The following is a 20,696-nucleotide window of genomic DNA, read 5'->3' on the forward strand; positions in this document are numbered from 1 at the left end:
CAAAGACCTGCTTTTAATTTTCAAAGCACTCTAAAATTCACACGTATCTGGAGACTGTCCTGAAAATAAAGAGTTATGATAAGACTAATTTAACACTGCACATTCTGATGTTTCAGAGGTTTAAGTTTAATAGATCAGAGGATTTGCCAGCTCTAGGCAACATTAACTCTGCATTAACATTTTTTAGAAGTAAATATAAGAATGTGCTTGCAAAACCTACATATGCATGTGCACGTTTGCACACAAAACTTCTAAAATGTGGCCCCCAGTTCAAATATACCTGATATTTTGAGTACAGAAAAAGGAATAAAACAAAAAATGGCAAAATTTTCCAAAATTTTACCCATAATGAAATTGCACCGCTTTGTCCACCTGTAATAACAACATTGTATGCATTGTTATTTTCCTAGAGCTTTCACAGTTATAGCTGTAACACACATTTTCATCAGCTGTCCCTCCCACCTACTCCCACATCCTATAACCAATGAAAATTCACTAAAAAGCACATATTACAGGCAGAGACTGTACTTTTTCTGGACCTTTTTCTCTGTGGCTCCTTCCATGAGGTAGACTGCCTATAACACTTCAGAGGTAGTACTGAAGGGAGAGTCCCTGGCAGTATTGTTGCAGTGGAGCCATGCTATGAAGAAGGTGGATAGGATTACGGAGCTCCTGAATTTGTGGACAGTCCTGGCCTCTGGCAGGTCCCCGATACCCATGTGTTCTAGAAGCTGAATTCTTTGCCTCTTCTGCAAGAAGGAGAAATTCCCCACCATCCCACAGTAGAATCTGGGGGAGCTCTGAGGATAACTTTTCAGCTTTCCACCCTTTCTGGTCCATTCCCAAAGATATTTCAGTGAAATGGTGTGATCTGGCCCCTTCTGACCATGTGCTAAGAAGCTCAACAGTGACTGAATTCCCCCCCTTCCCTCCCCCGCGAGGCTGGGGTAGAGAACATGACAAATCAATAAAATGCCTTTAGAAGCAGATCTGTAGATTCTAAAAGTCTCTCCGTTGCTAATGATTAACTTAATAGTTTATGTTCATTATCTACTGCTGTAACTCCTTAATACCAATGGCAGTCTGGTTAGTATGTTAAAAATATTCTGTTACACATTAAAACCACATCTCCAAAATAAACTCAACTTTATATTTAGGGATACATTGTAGCATGATGCACAGGGAATTAAGGAGCATCTCCTCTTAACAATAATGGGTGGTGTTTGTCTATTCCAGTCACACCACACTGAAAATGTAGCCTTGAATGTCTTTTTAATAGAATAGTTATTATACATTAAATAACAACTGAGCTTCAGAATCATGTAACAGATGCATATCTATTACATAGCTGTTAATTCTCAATGGATATGTTTTCACTAATTATCTGTTATTTAATGAACATATAACAACTAATAAAATCTAGAGAGAGACTTTTAATTGCAGTAGTCTTGGTATGCTAATTAAAGATGTTTATTAAGTTTTAATAGATATGAATCTATTATAGGGATGTCAAACCTCAGTAGCTTTAAGTTTTGAAAAAAATCAATTGTTTTCAGCAAGTAATATCCAGCTATTCCAAATCTTACAGCAAATTAGTACAATGTGAAAGCTATTGGCCCATTGGCTTTCCCCCTCTATGCTCTGAAATGCCCTGCAAAGGAATTGGGAATTAGTGGCTGCTGAGGAGCCTTTATGCCCTGGCTTCCTGTCTTGAAATTCTCTCTCTTGTGTCACATTAGAAGGCTTCCATCCACTCCCCTAGAGGTAGCTTTACTAATCAATGAATTTTACACATACAGGACTGATCTCGTTGGTTCTCTGTGCATGGACCTTCTATTAAATTTGATCAAGTAGTAGCTTCAGAATTGGGACCCAGGTTAACAAAATTGTGACTTTATCTTTAACTGCTTTCTTTTATTTGTCATAGCCTATTTGACATTAGTCACAGTCTTGTGTACCTAAAAAGGTCTCTACCGTTGTTTCAACTCAGAATGTTCAAATGATAATTTGCCACAAAAATACGTAATGTACCTATAACAAGCATGTGAACAGCCAAGGAAAGAGTTTGCCAACTGCTCTACAGAAAAGATCTGAACCAAACAAACGATTGGACATTAACACTCAGAAATCACATATACAGCAGTATATACCATCCTTAAATGAAAATTATTTCAGTAATTCAGAGGTTGATGATTTGGAAAAACAGAGGATTCCAGCTCTCTCTCATAACTGCATTTTCTCCTTGTCTGGCCATCATCCTTTCCTTAATCATTTCAAATAATCCCAAACCAGGTCTTGACCAGGTCAGTTCTCCACTGTTCCATGTATAACAGCCCCAACCCCACTTCCTCAAGTCCTTTAAAAGGGACTAGGAAAAGGAGGGAGGTTGGATCCCTACTGTACAAGATGTAAGAGCCTGCAACTCCCTTTACTGCTTTAGTATGGGATGGATTCCTTTACGTTCTTTTGCAATCCATTTCATCCGATAACTGTATTCCTTCCATAATGAGTACCTCCACTGGACATCTGCCACAAATTTTACACATTAAATTGCAACAATATAATCTAAGCTCCTACTCCACACCACACAGTCCCACAGATCCTGTGGGGAAGGTGGGAAAAAATACCCAATCTGGGACTAGGGGAAAACTCGTTCCCAACCCTCAACGAAAAGGGCAACTAGTGTAATTCCCCCAGTGGGTTAGGAGGGAACTTGATCCTTTTGTCCATGGGTGGGTGGATGGGTGGGTGAGTGAGAGCCGTCAGCCCGATGCAGGTAAAAGAGGGCCTCCCTAGAGCTGCATGGCATATAAATACCATGCCCTTGCTTCTGGCCAGCAGGAAGGACAGTGCAGCGACCTTCTCCTGACTTTCCCCAACTGCTTCCTGTCCTTCCCTGTAAACTTTCCCCCTTCTCTCCACCTGTTGTAAGGAAGCCTGTAAAGGGCAGTGCCACTTTTCTTCCAGCTAGTGGGACAAAGAGCCCCCACCCTGCTTCATGAAGGTTGCAGTGCCTACGTTGTCTCCCACTATAAAGCGATCTATTTAAAATAATCTGCCTTAAAACTCATACTCTCTTGAATTTACAATGTTCAGATAGAAATAAATGTGTCAAATAATAATGTCATGCTCAATTACACAGTGAATCATTTTATGAAAGAATTTGTTGATTATGTCATCTAACATCTTACTGCCTAGTAGAATTAACATATACCAGGAAGATACAGTTTTCCCTGTAGACAACAGAAGAGCTGGAATTTTTTCCACATCATATATGCTATAAATAAGAATAGAATATTATCACCTGAGCCTAGATATTGATTGAAAAATGGTCTATTTGTAAGTGTTTGTTTGGAAATGTACGAGTTTCTCCTACGATAATGAATAGCACTATGAACAGTTTCTTCTTTGCAAGTAAACAGATCCATTTTTCAGTCCTGTAATCAGTATGCATCTATTTAGCTACTTAACAGCAATGTGCTCTGGTTCATTAGGCAGCTACTGTTGTGTCTCAGCCTAGTTAAAATTTCACAGCAAGTTAATCTATTTTATTACAAATGAGAACACAATTGATAATGTCCTCACTATTTTCTAAACACAGGTTTAACAGTATTTGTAACAAATCAAAGAGGGAATTTAAATGGGAAAACTGCAAATCTAAAATCTTAATATTTTTACGTAATTATGACTTCACTTTATGTCATTTATGAATTTCACTGTTACTGTTCATATATTTTATTTTTTTCTATTAAAAATAGCCATAGTTCCACTACAGGCTGCAGTCCAGCCTGCTTCTGCAGTTGTTATATTTATAGTATCAGAAGAATATTACTTCTAAAATAATGCCATATTTCCTAAGTTCAACTTGTTTTCATATTTTGCAAAATTCATAAACCAGGTTATAATGTACTGAATTAGAGAGATAATTTACAGATTTGGAAATCTGATGAAAGAATTAAAACGTGTCTGAAGATCTCATCTATTTATTTATCTATCTGCAATACCTACTTTATATATCTTATCTTTCTCTTCTCTTAACAGAGCTGTACCATAAATTCTCAAAAAAGACTTTTGCAGTATTAAATCCTTTTGAAGGACGATATATTTCTGTCTTACTAAAGGACAGTGTCTTGCTTTGGCTCAGAAAATGTAGCTACTAAGCTTGACATAGTTACTTTTAGTTATGATTTAGGTTAATGGCACTAAAGTCATCAGCTCTTCCAATTTTCAGGGACATCCTTGCTTTCACCTCAGTATCCTTTTTGCATCCCTTGTGAGGTGCTATTCCATACAAGGAATATGAAGCACTAACATAACAGTTACATCCACAATAATTGTATTAGAAGTACATATGAACGACTTACCAATTTTTGACATAACACCTTAACTTTAATTCCTTATCGCTAATATTTTATATGTCAAGAACTTTAGAAGAGCTATGCTGTTGGATTTACCTTTTTATTTTTATTTATTTTCAGTTCCAATGTAGCTGTAATTACTCTTCCAAATGTTAATCTATTAATGAGCTCCTAAAGGATTTAATGGCATTTCACTGCTGACAAGCAGGTTTTGGACATTTGTCTGAATGCTGGATATTTTATTCATACATTTGTCTTGATATTTCATATTTAATTGATGTGCTCCTTCCATACTCTACAGGGCTCTATAATGGCAAGACAGCTTGGAACTTAACAGACTTTGCTAATGAAAATGGGGGCAGGGAAAACTGTGGTGGGCTGTTGTTGGTTTTAAGTTCCAGATAAATATTTGCCACTAATCTGAGAATAAACTTGGAGCTGCTGTACTTATTGGAAGAACCATAATTTGTAGGTCCTTGGAGAATAACCTTTTAACTTATTTGTGCACTAGTCCCAATTAGAGTTTCTACAGTATTATATTTGCCTTCCTCAAGGCCAGCTTAACCATCATTCAGACTCTCAAAACAGTTCAGGATAAATTCACCCCAAACATCCACAATCACCAAATAAATGGGCTTTGTGTGTCAAACCGCCTAAAGGATGAAGTTGCAGAACCCATATACAGGACATAGGACAGCTCAGAAGCTCATTCTGTGGCTGCTATAATAGCATCAGGACTGAAATAGGGGCAACAAATCCTGCAACCACTTCCCCATCCTCAAATGTCTCTTCAGAAGCAGTATACACAATGCAGAGATATGAAGGGGTGGGGGTGGAGAGTCAGCTTGGATGCTCAATAGCTACCCACCTCTTGTACAGATCTGACAGTTTTTCTACTTTGAAGGTCTACCATTGCCTTTACATTCCTGGCTGAATTTAATCCAAAATTAAAATAGGAAATATACAAACACTACAGTTTTAGTTACCAAATAATACAATTGTTATCATTTGATAACAGCTAATATCAGGTATCAAAAGGGTAGCCGTGTTAATCTGGATCTGTAAAAGCAGCAAAGAATCCTGTGACACCTTATAGACTAACAGACATTTTGGAGCATGAGCTTTCGTGGGTGAATACTCATCCGACGAAGTAGGTATTCACCCATGAAAGTTCATGCTCCAAAATGTCTGTTAGCCTATAAGATGCCACAGGATTCTTTGCAGCTAATATCAGGATTCATATTTCTTTTCCTGTTGGACCTTAATTTAGCATTATGATTATTTTAGTTTCTATCAGAAATGTTTAATACTTGTTCCAAAGTTTATGGTCCTAAACTAACGCATTATAGATGAAGGTAAAGCATAACATGCATTTCCACATTTACAACACAGATAATAATTCTGGCTCAGTCTAAAGCAGAAATCATGTCAGATCAATGTATAGCTGGACCGCACAACAATCCCTTAGAGAGATGATATCTCAGGAGAAACTGGGACTTGTGTTTCTTGGGTAAGTAGACACCAGGCTCAAAACTTGGAAGACCTTGATATGGGTGAGGGGAATAGACAAAGAGATTGGCTGACTCAGTATCTCCCCGGGTCTCCAGAGCTAGATTTGTGAGGAGTGCAATTCATACAAGAACTGGGGATCATATTTTAAATAAGGAAAAAGAAAGACTGAGATGTGGCTGGATGCCTGCCAAAGAGTCAGCTGGATCCGACTATCTTCTGCTCCTACTCTTCTCTGAAATGAACTCACATACAATATACTTATTCCATGTACAGTGCAGTCATATTTTTAATTGTGTGCGCCAAACATTTCAGTAGTAGTCAACTAGTATTTATTTTCCTACTGGACTTAAGAAATCAGAAAAAAAAAACCCTCTTCTGTGTTTACTAATTTTTAATACCAGATGTTCACTTGCTAATTCCACCGTCTTGTGACTATTTCCTATCAATTCATTAATTGCCAGCTGCTCAGCCAAAAAAGAAAAAAAAAATCCAAAACACACAGCTAATCAGATGGTATTGGTAAACAGCCAAAGAGCTTCCCACTTTGGTGTTTCTTAAATTAGTAATCAGAGGGAAAACTATGGCAGCTTTCACCTGTGTATTACAAAGTTGCCATTAAATTTTTTTATCAGTATTGTCAATATGCAAAGGTGTAAAACTGAGTAATAATGGACTGGCTGTTGTGCAGGTGAATCATCATACATATCCTTGTCCTTTGAATTCTGCCATGTCCAGTGCTATAACTGAATAAAGAAAGGACACTCCTAGGCCTAATGATGTTATAGCTATATTATAGTTATGTAATAACTGTATTAGCTAGTAACTTCAAATGCTAATGGCTGAGCCAATGCTTAAAGGATCTGAGCCAGAACTAAAGGCTATGTGTTCGGCCTAACAATATTACCATGCTAACTCTGGGGGAAAAAGCAATTGTGTTTTCAACTTATAATGTCTTTTCCACCTTCAGAATCAACACGAGCATTCATGGGTTCCCCTTTATGGTGGAAACATGCAGTTCCCAATGTTAATAAACAATACATACTTGATGTTGGGAAAAGGTGTATGAGAGATAAAATAATAGTTTAAATGAAATGAGGCTAAATAAGATTATAGACACCTGAGTATGTCCAAACATTGCAGTACCTGCATGGCAAAGGATAAAAAGATATATGCCTGCACATTCATGGACTCAGCTGTTCAAATTAGCCACAAAAAAAGTTATCTCAATTTACTTTCTCTGTTGTATGATCTTTCCCTGACATTCCAGCAATCATTTCATCTAGAAGCTGACAACAATGAATTAATTCTATAAGATGGAAAAGAATAAAAATAAATGTGATTAAAAGTTATAATTTTTATAAATTTAGATTTAAAAGGTTGAACTTTATTCTGAAAGTATTTCAAATTGTTGGGTGGGCACAGAGAGGAAAAAGTAAACATGTATTAATCCTTAAAATATATCTGTGTTTTTGTATTTTGGCAAACTGGTTTTGGGAATTCTGAGGTTGGAGGTTTTTTTCTCTCTATCAGATAAATACTGGTATAAGAGTTATACAGCACACAGAAAACAGCACCGCTCAGTAATGATTGCACAGCCCATCTTTTTGCTCATTAGGGAATTTCAAATTTATGTCATACATCCTTTACAACTGCTTTGAGTTAAATTCTCCATGCCGAGTGTCCGCCTGAAGATGAATGAGGTTAGGGGGGTGGAGAGGGTGGGAGAGAACTTCAGCTAAAATAGTTGAGCCATTTCTGAGAATGAGATTAGAGAAAATATGATGTTTGCCCATGTTAAAAAAGTCTTACAACAGTTTTGCTGAGAAGCAATATTGTCTCTGTGTGTATTGACACAGAGGCAGAAGGATTTATAATCACTGGACCACATCCTCTTCCAGTACTTGGTGTTGAACACAGTAGTCTTGAGTCTCTACAAACCTCGACCATCAGGAAACAGGGAGGGTGGGTTAAAGCAATCAGTAGAGAGGGAGGGGAAGGGGAAAGGAACAGGAGCAGGGGAAGAAAGGGACAGGAGCTGGATGGGTAGGAGAGAGGATAGGGGCAGGAGAAGGATGGTAGCAGAAGAGGGGAGAGGGGCAGGAACGGAGGAGAGGTTGGATGGGGCAGAAGGAGATAGGGAGAGGTTAGGGCAGAGCAGAATGGTCTTTAATCACTAGAGCATACTCCCCTACAGAAACTGGAATTGAACTAATTACTCCTGAGTCAAAACATTCTTTTGCTGTCTTGTAAACAACAGTGAAACCCACTGGTTTTTGTCTCCCCACCCTGCTCTAGTGGCAGGTCCACATATAAGACACCAGATTTCTACTGCCACCAGTTACTGTGTTGGCTCAAACAACAGAGGACTGTGCTGAGGATCTAAAGATCCCAGCCCTACTGATGTGGGGTCAATATGATTCCAGATGATGGCATTTTTGTTTTGTCAATATTTAAGTTTTTTAAAACATAGGAAGTTACATTAAAACCCCTACATGAAAAGGACATTATGAAAGTTGCGAAGTAAAGCAATCAAAAGCAATCTTCATTCTGCCACTTTGTGTACATGCATTATGATACAGTCTTCAATTACATGATCACAGTACCCTTCTGGCCATAAAAGCCATTAAGCAATTTCTGGATAAGCAGGCTCCTAGTTTACCTAGTGAGGCAGGAGGAAAAACAGTTTCTATGATGATATCTATACAGAATTTAGGACCAGATTTCCTTCCCCTGTTCTGACTTCTTTGTACTGCGTAAGCAGAGGAGCCAGAATCTGGCTGCAGCTGCCCACTGAGAATTGTGGCTCGACTGATGTAAATCCAGAGGAGCTAGATCCCACATCTACCCTAGTGTAAAGTATATGTCAGGGATCTGCAGGCCACGATTCTGCTCTGCCAAAGACGCAGTTTGAGTATGTTGCTCTGAGACCATAGCGAGCTGGAGTTAGTTAGGGCCCAAGGTCGCTTTAACTTACAGCAGGGCTAGCAGTGGAGTAGCTGGAGCTTGACAAACAGGAAGCTACAACTGGCTCCCTGATGGGCTTCTTCCTAGTTCTCCTGTGCTCAGTGGATCTTGGTGCAGAAAAGAACTGGATCCTTACAGTTAATTTTTGTAGCCTATCTGAGCTTGGGTTGTATAAACTGGGGGGCTGAAGGCCTATTCTGATTTGGTGACACCACTGGAGCATCCAGACCTCATTGCTGGATATAGGTGGAGGGCACCCTGCAGGCCTGATTTCACTCATGGGAATGATTTGGATGAAGACCCTGGTCTGGGTAAAAGGTTCAAAATCTGTTATCAGTAAGGATCGGAAATCTTTAACACAGACATCGAGTTGTATGATCACTATGTTGTGGCACTCAATGAGTGGCACTTGGCATCCGTTTATATACTGTGAAGGCTCAGCTCCCTTTGCACCTAATATCATTTTAATGGACATGAAAAGATTTAGCCATATTTTGAGCATTCTATTTAATATGTATTCTCAGCATAAACCTTAATGACTCCTCTATGTGTACTGTATGCTGTGAATGCATATTAATAGTCATATGTATTTGCATATTATGGATCCATTGTATAATAAAAATCTTACTGAAAAGTACTTATAGCCTTGGTGTAGAACTACGCCATAAAATTCAGAAGAAAAAAAGTTTTAGTTTATGTATAAAGGACCTATTCAATCGTATGGTCTAGAGATCTGAAAATAATGTCAACGAATAGAGTTTTTTTTAAGTTACAGACATGCCAAAACAGTATTGGATCACAGCATACTACTTCATTTATTTTGTACTCTTGTAACTCAACTGAAGAGATAGTTCTGAAAATTTTTAGCCAAGTTTCAATTGGAGCAAGTTTTTACAGCTGAGCTGTAAATCCCTGAAAGCAGGGATTTATAATGGAAGACACTGACAGACCCTTAACTATAGCAGCATTAGCAGGTGCCACTCTAATCACATTAGATTATATTATAGATAGCAAAGAAGGCTTTGTGAGTCTGGCCATTGTGACTGCCTAATTTATAGTGTTCCTATCAAGAAGAAATCAAATTTCATAGTTATGACATTTCTTTCTGAAGCACTAAATGTTAACTTTGCTGATCATGCATATTTTGGTAGGCCAGCTTATTTCTAAATGGCAGATATGATATAAAAAGCATGATGCCTTCATTCAAATCCCTTTTAAAGCAGCCCATTCACAAACTAATAGGAAATGGGCTAAATAGTATTTTAGATGTCTAATTATGGAATTAGGTAAACAGTATCTTCAATTCAGTTTTACATTTTAAGTAGCCATATCATGTCATAATTATGATATATCTAAACACAGGGTCAGTTTTACGCACTCGTATTACTTGGATTTTAAGAGTATTTTAAGTAAGTGTGATATAACAACAGAACAATGAATGACAAAAACAATACTTTGCATGTATATAGTTAATTTAATCTAAGAATCCCATTGTACTTTACAGTCATTCAGGACCAGACTGTTGTGCACGAAGCAAGGACAGAATACAGGGAGTCTTTCATTTTCCCTTGAACACTTACACAAGGGGCAGCCACAGTCTTAGGTATTACATCCCCCACCCCACTGGTGGTAAGGGAAGCTGTGTGCCAACTTCCTCTTCTATAAAATGGGGATAATATTGAAAGATTCCATTCAGGAAGTCAGTAGAAGAGTCAGGAATAAAAATCAGAATCCCTGATTGCCAAAATGGAAGCATTTAACACCTACTTTGTGCAAGTGAAAATGACTACACAAGAGGCAAAGCAACAGAGAATTAGGACCTAATAATCATTTAAAATAATATTTTAACACACGCGCGCACACACACACACACACAAAAAATGGGAATATAATTACTCCATAATAGTGTTACAATTTCTAAACATTTTTAAATTTTTTTAAAATTGCTAGAGAAACACACATGCTAAAATATTAAAACTGACAAAAAGCCCTTTTTATTTTTTGCGCAAATACAAAGGTGATAGAAGCCATTTTTCTGAAATTTTACAAAAAACTTCCACATTGTAGCTACCTGCTCTTCCATATAATCCGTCAGTCTTGATCCTTCGCGCTCCCATTTCTAATCTCTTTCCTCTGAGAATTTAATCCATGACCGGACTTGCTCTTTCAAAGTGGTTACCAAATTTTCCTAATAGCCTACTTTCAAGAGTCTTTATCAAAAGTCTTTTGAACGTCTAAGTACATTTTATCCATCATTTAAAGAAGCAGGAGTCCTATCTCGTATTATAGTAATTAAAGTCCTTTTAATGATTTTAGAAACTTTTTCTCAGATACTGAAGTAAGGCTCGCTGCAGTAGAATTCCTGGGAACACCTGTAGCACTTTCCTTTAAAATCCATGTTAGTATCTGTTTTTAATAATATTACGTACTTGCATCAGTAGCAGAGCTGCTTTTTCTTTATTTGCTTAGTGATTGTTGTTATTAATATTTATTGATACTGCAATAGAACCTAAAAACTGCCGCCAGGAACCTGGACCCTTTGTGCTAGCTGCTGTACAAACACATAGCTGCTCACTTACGCTCCCAAGGAATCAGTATAATGCCAATGGGAGTGTGTTTTTAATCCATAAATCCTTGTTTCTTACCTTAATAACAGAGGCCCCTGCTCTGGAAAGAGGACTATGCATCTGGGCTGCAGCAGCCATGTTAGCGATAGTATTGAGGTGGTTCATCTGATTCATTGCCATTGCAACCGAAGCAGGAGGTAGGCTGACTGGGAGGAGAGGATGGGGCATCATCATAAATGGCAGATCTATCCCTAAAAGAGATGGTGGGCATGATGGTTTGTTAGTCTCTCATTTCATAATCCAACACTTTAGTTCAAGAGCCTAGCTATCATACTACAGAAAGAGTAATTAGTCTAGGTTGTCATTATTATGAGTTTGAAATTTATATAACTAATACGACACTGCCATTTAAAATAATTAAGAAGTCAGAGAGAATGCCTCATGCTAATGGTATTTGCATTCCATAAGAGGACTATAGGTACTGCATTAATGAAAGAAAAATCTAGCTGTAAACAAACAGGCAATACTAACAAAACAGGTATGCCACAATCTGCAAGCTCAATGACCCCTTTAATCAGCAATGTAAAAATCCATGGGACATGCAGAAATTCTTACAATTATACTAAAACAGATCAAGGGGTAAGTTAATTAATATACCGTATATACTCGTTCATTAGCCCATTTATTTATAAGCCAGCCCGCCAAGATAGTTAGGTAAAAATAGCAAAAACTGTATGATCCTTTCATAAGCCGACCCTATACTTCAGGGGTTGGCAAACTTTGGCTCCTGGCCCGTTAGGGTAAGCCGCTAGCGGGCCTGCACATTTTGTTTACTTGGAGCGTTCACAGGCACGGAGCCCCTCAGCTCCCAGTGCCCGCAGTTTGCCTTTCCCACAGCTCCCATCGGCTGGGAATGGCTAACCACAGCCACAGGGAGCTGAGGGACTCCATGCCTGCAGACGCTCCAAGTAAACAAAATGACAACATCTTAGATATTCATCCAACTATTCCATAGAGTTTAAAATCATCAAATTTTGGTGTAGACCCATTTATAAGCCAACCCCCACTCTTTGATGCATCACTTTTTCAACAAAAATATTTGGCTTATGAACAAGTATATACAGTAGTCTAGTCTGTCATCAGTGTAAACAGTTAACTCCCATTAACATTATTGAGTATTACACATATGCAGCAATTTGAGATCAGATTTTGAGATGTTATTAAATACAATTATACCAGTAAGGACTGAATACAAGATGGTAGCTAACTTTGTGAATTGAGATGTGCAGTGTTCCAGTTTAAGACAAAAAATATTTCCATATAAGGTTAGGGACCTAATTCTCATTTACACTGAAGCGATTTCACACTGCGATGGCAGTATAAAGAGGCCTGGAAAAGGAATGAATTACATGTACGTCCACATTAAAGCTCTTTGACGCTGCCAGAGTGGTGTAAAGTAGTCCTGGTGTAAATGAGAATCAGATTTCAATACCGTATGTTCCCTTAACACAGTGATTCTCAAACTATTGTACTGGAGACCCCTGTCACATAGCAAGCCTCTGAGTGCGACCCCCCTTTATCAATTAAAAACACTTGTTTATATATTTAACACCATTATAAATGCTGGAGGCAAAGCGGGGTTTGGCTTGGAGGCTGACAGCTCGTGACCCCCCCATGTAAAACCTTGTGACCCCCTTGTGGGGTCCCGACCTCCAGTTTGAGAACCCCTGCCTTAACATGTATATATACTGCACCACTTGTCTTACAATAGATCATATAGTTTTCAGTAATGATCACAGCACTTAGGTGGCTCAAACAGACTAAACTACTGAGAAGCCTTTTTAACTGCTCTGACTTTGAGTAACACCTAATTCTTAAGACTTCTCAGGAGAGACTTCCTGATCCCATTTACCTATGAGTATGACCCAAATTTCTCAACACAAACTCGACCAAATTCTGCCACCGTACAGAGTCAAAATGGCTCAATAATTTCTGCAAAGGGAATTTAGGCATTTTAGAAATGATCATCACTAACCTCTGGCAAAATATGGAAATAACATAATTGTACAGCCTGTCATAATTGTAAACTATGTGCCTATTTATCGTAGATATTTCTCTGAGTTTATTATCATGGTTCTACCTTAATCATTATCATATTACAGGGTAAATCATTGTTTTCCTATCTTATATTCCTACAGTAAGAGTGCCATGAGCTGATCTTGCTTACATAATTTCTTTCATTCAAAACACAATTTTTTGGTCCACCAGACACCAGAAACGCCCACAAAAACAACCATCTGCCCAGGAAGGGCAGAAACATCTGAAAACTGAACACCCTTACTACCCCTGGTCAGCCATCAGCCGAACACTATTATATCCATTCACTGTGGTGTGTTATGCTTCACATTACTTTGTTTATGAGATGGTCCATGTCATTGTTAATCAAGATAGTAACAAGACGGAGTCCATGGACATCTCCATTTACTTCAAACCATACTGACAATCCCCTTCAGCGCTTATATACATAAGCTTTTGTTCCCTTGTATATCTCCCATAGCAGCCTAATAATCTTTCCTCATACTTCATAGAGTTCCAAAACTCCCAGACACCATCTGTCCACTTTGAGTTGTATGTCTACTTAAAGTCCAATTGGCATGCAAACTAAACGCAAACTACAAACAGAATATAACAGCTCATCATCAGTTTTAAGACACAATCCATCAAGCATTTCTGAAGACTATAAAGGAAATACATCTTACACTTGCAAATCATCAGACATAATGTCTGATATTCAATAAACCTCTTAATAGCTTTTAGACAACTACTTAGAATGAAAAATACTGAATAATATCTTGAAAGATTACCAAAACAGGGAAGACCACAATTGCTTCATATGTAAAACATGTGCAGATACTGAATTATGTAAATGCATATTCCACAGATAAGGAACATAAAATTAAAGAATCATCTACAGTACGTAAGACGCCTGCAGTCTGCTCTACTTAATCAGATGGCAGATCCTAACTGTGCATGAAAGGGGACAAGCACCTATAATAAGAAACATTTAAATAGTCTCGGCTTCTCCACCAAATTCAATGACACTACATAGATAGCGAACAAGGTATTTTGTCCTAAAAATAAGGCATTTCTGATTAATAAGATATTTCATACACTTGTGAAAAGTAACTCCTCGAAATCCATTTGTAAAACTCTCAGAACAAAGATACATACATGAACAACGAGGATTTTTCAAACTTTAGCAGTATTTCCATTCCTTCATCCCACTGTAATCTTTTATCCAATTATCATGTCCCACCTCTTCCTTTAACACTGATTCTATTTTCATTTTGGCCTGGACGATAAATTCTTTATTTACAAAAGACTACAAAACCAAAAACTGGACAATAAATTCTTTATTTACAAAACACCACAAAAGCTTTGGGGCCAAATTTTTTGCTGGAGCAACTCGATCAACATCAGTAAAGTTACAGAATTAGAGAATTTGACCTTTTTGGACTACAAGATTTGGAGAGGATTTTTACAGTACCTAATCCTGGAAACAGGAGAGATCTTAGAAAAAGAGCAAAATTCACCACCACCATTTGGGTACACATTTACCAAAATGAATGCTGGTTACCTTTATATAAATGCCTTCATACAGAAAATTTGCTACTGTTTGTGATGCAGAGCTCTTAATAGAGCTCATTAAGTTTCAGGAAAACTTTTACTATTTGAAAACAATGAAACTAGGATATATAAAAAGTAAACTGATTGTATGAAATAACACAAGCTTTGTTTTTTTAAGGAGTTAGAGTCAGCAATAAAAGAAAGCCATTCAATTCATTAGTAAAACTATTATGATAGTGTGTCTAAACAGTGAATTAATCTTGAAATGATATTTATAGCTTGGTCATTTATTTCACAGTCTGATATAACTACATGAATGTTAAATCAAATCATTAGCTGCACTGTGACATGGTATAAATGCAAAAGACTTAGTTAGGCAGGCCTAACGTCAAACCTCACTAACTGGGGTGTGTAAATGGTAACGATTGGAGTGGTGCAGGGAGAAGGAACTCAGGCACCTACTGATTACTCCTCTCGCTCTGAGGGGAGGCATGTGATGGTTCTAACAGTGTATGCTTTGACCTGTCCCAGCCATTCCTGCTATCACTGAATGACTAGGGTTACGTCAGACTGACTGACTGGCACACTCCTTGAAGAGGTAGGGAGAGGAAGGAGTTGTTTCTACCCACTGCAGGCTCGCTGCTGTTTTGGCTTTGTTCTAGTCCCACTCATTCCCACCTTTATATGATATGCTGGATCTTGTAGGATGCTGTGGACTATGCTTATTGCAAAATCATATTTGGTGTCTGGAAGAGATTTTTCCCATTTGGCAAACTGGCAAATTACTGTGTGGGTTTTTTCACCTTCCAACCAGCATCCTGGAGCTCTGTTTTAGGGATTATATGACATCTGTCGCAAGTTTGATATAGGCTGGGCAATATCCATCATCCTCAGGTTCGTAGAAACCAGGGCTATTCTGCAATGGAATGGCTCTGCCAGTTAGTTCGGGGAGTAGTTCCTCATTGCTTAATAGTTTAATCAAGTTGCAGCCTCTGCATTTACCTGTGTGCGTGTGTGTGTGTACGCTAAATTCTTCCAGCACGTTATGTTATCACATGCTATTTATTAGTTACCAACTTCTTGTATATCTTTCCTTCTTTACAGACAAACAGTATAAGACTGAAGGTGTCTGTATCTTAGAATGTCTTCTTACTATTTATAAGGACAGTAAACGTACTGTTGGTAAGCAGGTGATTTTGCTGGAGAGGACTGAGGGGATGTGCACTCCCAAGGCTGGATTGCCCTGATAGCGTGGCATGACCAACACCATGCTGTGATCCTGTTGTAATAGGAGACTGAAGTTTCTCTTTATCCCAGGAGGATTCACTCCCACCTGCAAAACAGTGTACAAAGATATTGTAAATACCACATTCTTCCCTTGAAGAGATTTTGCTAGCTTCACTGCACACTTTTTATTATCCTAAATTACTCATTTTTTGTTTTGGAATATGTCATAGTTTACTGATTATTCAGCACCAAAATGACACGCAGGTGCTGCACCTGAAATAAATGAATAATTTAATAATAAATAATTTAGTTAAATAAATTTAATAATAAACCAGGCCAAATAACCTAACCAGAACACCGTGTAGCCCTTCTGGAAACAGAGAAAGCTAGATGTTTAAGGATAAAATGACCCAAGCAAGAAGGACTCACAATTAGTTGTGATAACAACTAAACAGGGACTCTTCTTTTGTAATCGACACACAGGACCTCACCATTGGCAATATCCAGTGGGAGTTTTTTTCAAGAAGTTGCTAAATAATAAAATAATAAAAATTAATAATACCAGCTAGCACCAATATAGTAATAGATGGGGAAACATGTACAGAGAAGATAAATGATTTGCCTAGAGCCACCGAATCGGTCAGTTTTAGCATCAGGATTAGAATTTAGTAGCTCCTGGATTCCAGTCCTATGCTCAGAGCACCAGACCAGGCTCCTCTTAAATGCAAAATTCTGCATATAATTGAGAGATTCAAAGACTGAGCTTGTAGATAGTCAGCTTTGAGGCATTCAGATGTATCATTCAGATGTAATTTTTGTTCACTGTAATTGATGTCTAAGAGAGAAAGCAAAGTATGTCAGATTAAACAATGTAACATTAATCTGTTTGTTTTTCTGGAGAGATCTTATTTTGTATTGGTTTCATGGCAATCCCTGTGTCAGACAGTTATGCACATGAATAATCACATGCTCCTCTTATTAAATCACAGTAAGGTAGAGTGTGGTAAGAATTTTGCCGTGAGTCTAGTCCACAAAATAAAGCCTTTAAACAACTATTTGTACAAGTTGAACATTTCAGAAACACAAAAAGGCCATAAGGTTAATACAGGTACATTCCTTTTCCTTCCATCATGGATGTTTTAGATTAGATTAAAGAATGATAAGAAACTGTGTATCTGCAGCGTTGATACTGTCTAGAATTTATTAACTTGAATTGCAGTTAGAATCAGTAATACGCTGTTGTGATGCAATGGATAGAGACAGCAGGCAAAAAAAATGTATTTTAATTGAAGATGAAAGTAACCACACAGAAACATTCAACATTCTTTATGGTAACACTCAGCTAATAAACATGATTAATACTACCAAATGTAAAAGACTGAAAGATCAATGATTGTGCAAAATGGGAATCACTCCATCATTTTAATACCATGTCCAAGCCATGAATTACCTTACCATTACAGATTTGTAATTTGTAAAATGATGAGCAACACATTGACAAAGAAAGATACATTTATACAGCACTAAATTATACCACGATATAATATAATATGGCATAATTACAGCAGTGCTCAGTAGCACTGCCACTATTAAGGTTGTATCAGCATTTCCATTAATAAATTGAATATACTGTATGCTGGCTGTTTCAAATCACGTTGAACTGAAACTTCAGTTATTCACATGGAACTATTCTGAAATATAAGCATTAATATTTGATAAAATATTCCTTGAGTTAAACAAGTGAGGAAAAATTATTTTCTAAACCACTTTTAAAGAACTGATTTGCTAAATGATTTCTACCATTTTCCAGATGTTTTTTCAATATTTTAGTCTAACGTTTAATTTTTTTTTAAAAAAGCATTATTGTTCAAAGTACAGCTTGTATGTACTTAAGTGACCTAAATTTTCACTGGCACTCAAATATTTAAAAGTAGATTTATGTAAAGAACGTATACACATACATGTTTGTGAGGTATTAATTTATCAAGGGTAGGACTATCTCAACAGCCCTTGGACCATAAACTTTTATTTTACAAAGCAGAAGGTCCAGTCCTGCACATGTTTACAAACAAGCTTGACGTTACACATGATTAACCCCACTATAACTCTCTATGTGCATTAAATGTTTGTTGTTCAGGACCCCAGACATTTTCATGTATTTTTCCTCGTGACGTCAGAGTCATGGACTTCAATGGAGCTCTGACCATTTTAACTGACTGAGGATCTGGCCCTCTACCTTCAAAATGTAAACTGATTGCTAAGGAAGTTTGTCATAGTGATTTTTCAAAGAAGAGGGGAAAAAAATCACAGTCCTTGCCTGAAAACACACCCTTACCAGATGCGCTCTCTTCTCTCAAGTGGCCAGAGCTCCAAACTCAATTACCTACTCCTAACAGTTTATCCTTCCTTCAATACCTCACCATGGGCCCAAGTTATAATACAATCTCTCCTTTCTCTCTCTCTCCCCCGCCCGCCCAACACATTCCACTCAGGTACCTGTTCTTGTATTCAGTAGTAGTACCACTGCAAGTCTCCTCCACCCACACCCACTCTCCTTTGAGAAAAAAAGTCCGGCTCACAGGGAAGTCTAATGAATCAATCAAAGTTGAATGCTAAGTGAAATTTAATTATAGGGTCTGAAATTTACATAGATATCACCACACCCTGCTGTGGTAAAGACTAACAGACACAGTTTCCATAATTAAGTTACATGGTGAGTAATTCATTGAAAGAGAAAACTATTATGAATAACAACACCTAGCTCTTACATAGCATTTTTCATCAGCAACTCACAAAGCACTTTGCAAACGAGTATCATTATCCCCATTTTACAGATGGTGACACGGAGGCACTGAACACTGAAGTGACTTGCCAAGGTTATCTGCAGGCTAGTGGTATAGCTGGAACTAGAACTCAGGTCTCTTGAGCTTTAGGTAGTGCTCTCTTGTCCCAGAAAACCTTTTCCCTAACACTACATGCACTATGTTGCAGAACTTGTGGATGAAATTGTCACTGAGCAGTTAAGGACACAAACCTTAAAAGCTGGCTTTTATCCTTGCCTGAAAATAATTCTCTCTTTCTTCATGTGCTTGATACAATATGAAAAATATAAGTGTAAATTAATAATAAGCAAAAGCCTCAAGACACAGTATAAATCCATTCCAATCTCTACTTTCTATATCGTTCTTAGGAGCTAGTTGTATAAAGACAGCAATGAAGTAATTTTGACTTCAATAACAAACCAAATGGCTCATTTTATAAGTTAAACATGCATAATGCAAAGGATCCAAATCTCACTCATACTCTAATTTCAGACACGTCTTCAAAATTCCACAGAAATATTTGTGCATACACACACACACACTCACACCAAATGCTAAAAGCATAATGTAATGTGCAATTATTGCCTGTATAAGAAAAGAATTGTGAGCCCATCACATCAACATTATACATATTCTCAAATTGTTGATTATTATCATAATTAGAGGTCACTACCTACAGCAACTAAATCAGTTGTATAATTCGAAAATCAGATCCAGATACAATTTTTCATCAGATTTTTGTTAACTGTTCCCATATTTTGTGCAGAGAGAATATGCATCATCAATACAGCAAATGTAATTGTCCCTTATAACACAAAACAAACACATGATATTAAATCCTACCTTTGGATACAATAGTTTAATAGGGCCACAACTGAAAGCAAAATTAGGCCTGTGGTCTTCATCATGTGCAAGGTGCACCATATGGTAAAAGGCAAATCGGTCCCTCCCATACATGGTGGAGTAGGTATATTTAACCGGCTAGATAAATCTGTCTTTTGCTCAATCCAAAAAATGTAGCCTTTGGAAAAACACAACATATTTTCTGTCATAACTAAGCTGTCGAAGACCCACATTCTTTACTAAATAGCGGTTGTGGAGTGTAAATTAAGACAATGATCTATGCCTGGATGCATGCCAAATAACGTCTCTACGATAGATGCTGAACAGGAGAGAAGGGGGAAAAAAGAATGAGAGACAAGAAAACCAACAGGCAGTATCATTTAGGGAAACGAGACAAAAGTCTCTTACAATAAAACAGTGATGTGAGCTGGCTTACGGGTTATATACAAAGAAATGTAATTTATTAAATTAAATTAATTTAATCTTAATAATTAAGATTTCATATTTCCATATAAAAGGTATGAAAAATTAAGCAGATTCTTAAGTATCATAAAACTAGTGTTAGGTCCTTTTTAAGTATATTTTATTTGTCAAAATGCAAAGAAATGCATTTCTGAACATTACGAATAAGCGAAGAGCTTCACATTTAAAATTGTCACCCCTGCACATACAACCTTCTCTCTTCCCCGCCCCCCCACCCCCCAAACAAAAGAAAACACATGAAGGTAACTTCTTCCTATCTTGCTTCCATTCCTGTTGGTCTTGACTAGGGCCAG

At 37.5% G+C, this 20,696-nt stretch overlaps 1 protein-coding gene across 3 annotated transcripts in view; it reads right to left on the minus strand.

Annotated features, from left to right (window-relative positions):
• Positions 1-20,696, minus strand: part of DACH2 (dachshund family transcription factor 2) — a 526,494-nt gene that overhangs the window by 69,724 nt on the left and 436,074 nt on the right. For 2 of the 3 annotated variants that reach the window (XM_075068737.1, XM_075068736.1), the window contains 2 exons: positions 16,206-16,361; positions 11,480-11,652 (listed from right to left, as the gene is read on the minus strand). In XM_075068737.1, coding sequence (XP_074924838.1) covers positions 11,480-11,652; positions 16,206-16,361 — 329 coding nt within the window. The remainder of the gene's footprint in view (positions 1-11,479; positions 11,653-16,205; positions 16,362-20,696) is intronic. The other variant, XM_075068738.1, reaches the window with a different exon arrangement.

Source organism: Chelonoidis abingdonii, chromosome 8 (assembly GCF_003597395.2).
Source record: "Chelonoidis abingdonii isolate Lonesome George chromosome 8, CheloAbing_2.0, whole genome shotgun sequence".
NCBI classification, from domain to species: domain Eukaryota; kingdom Metazoa; phylum Chordata; order Testudines; family Testudinidae; genus Chelonoidis; species Chelonoidis abingdonii.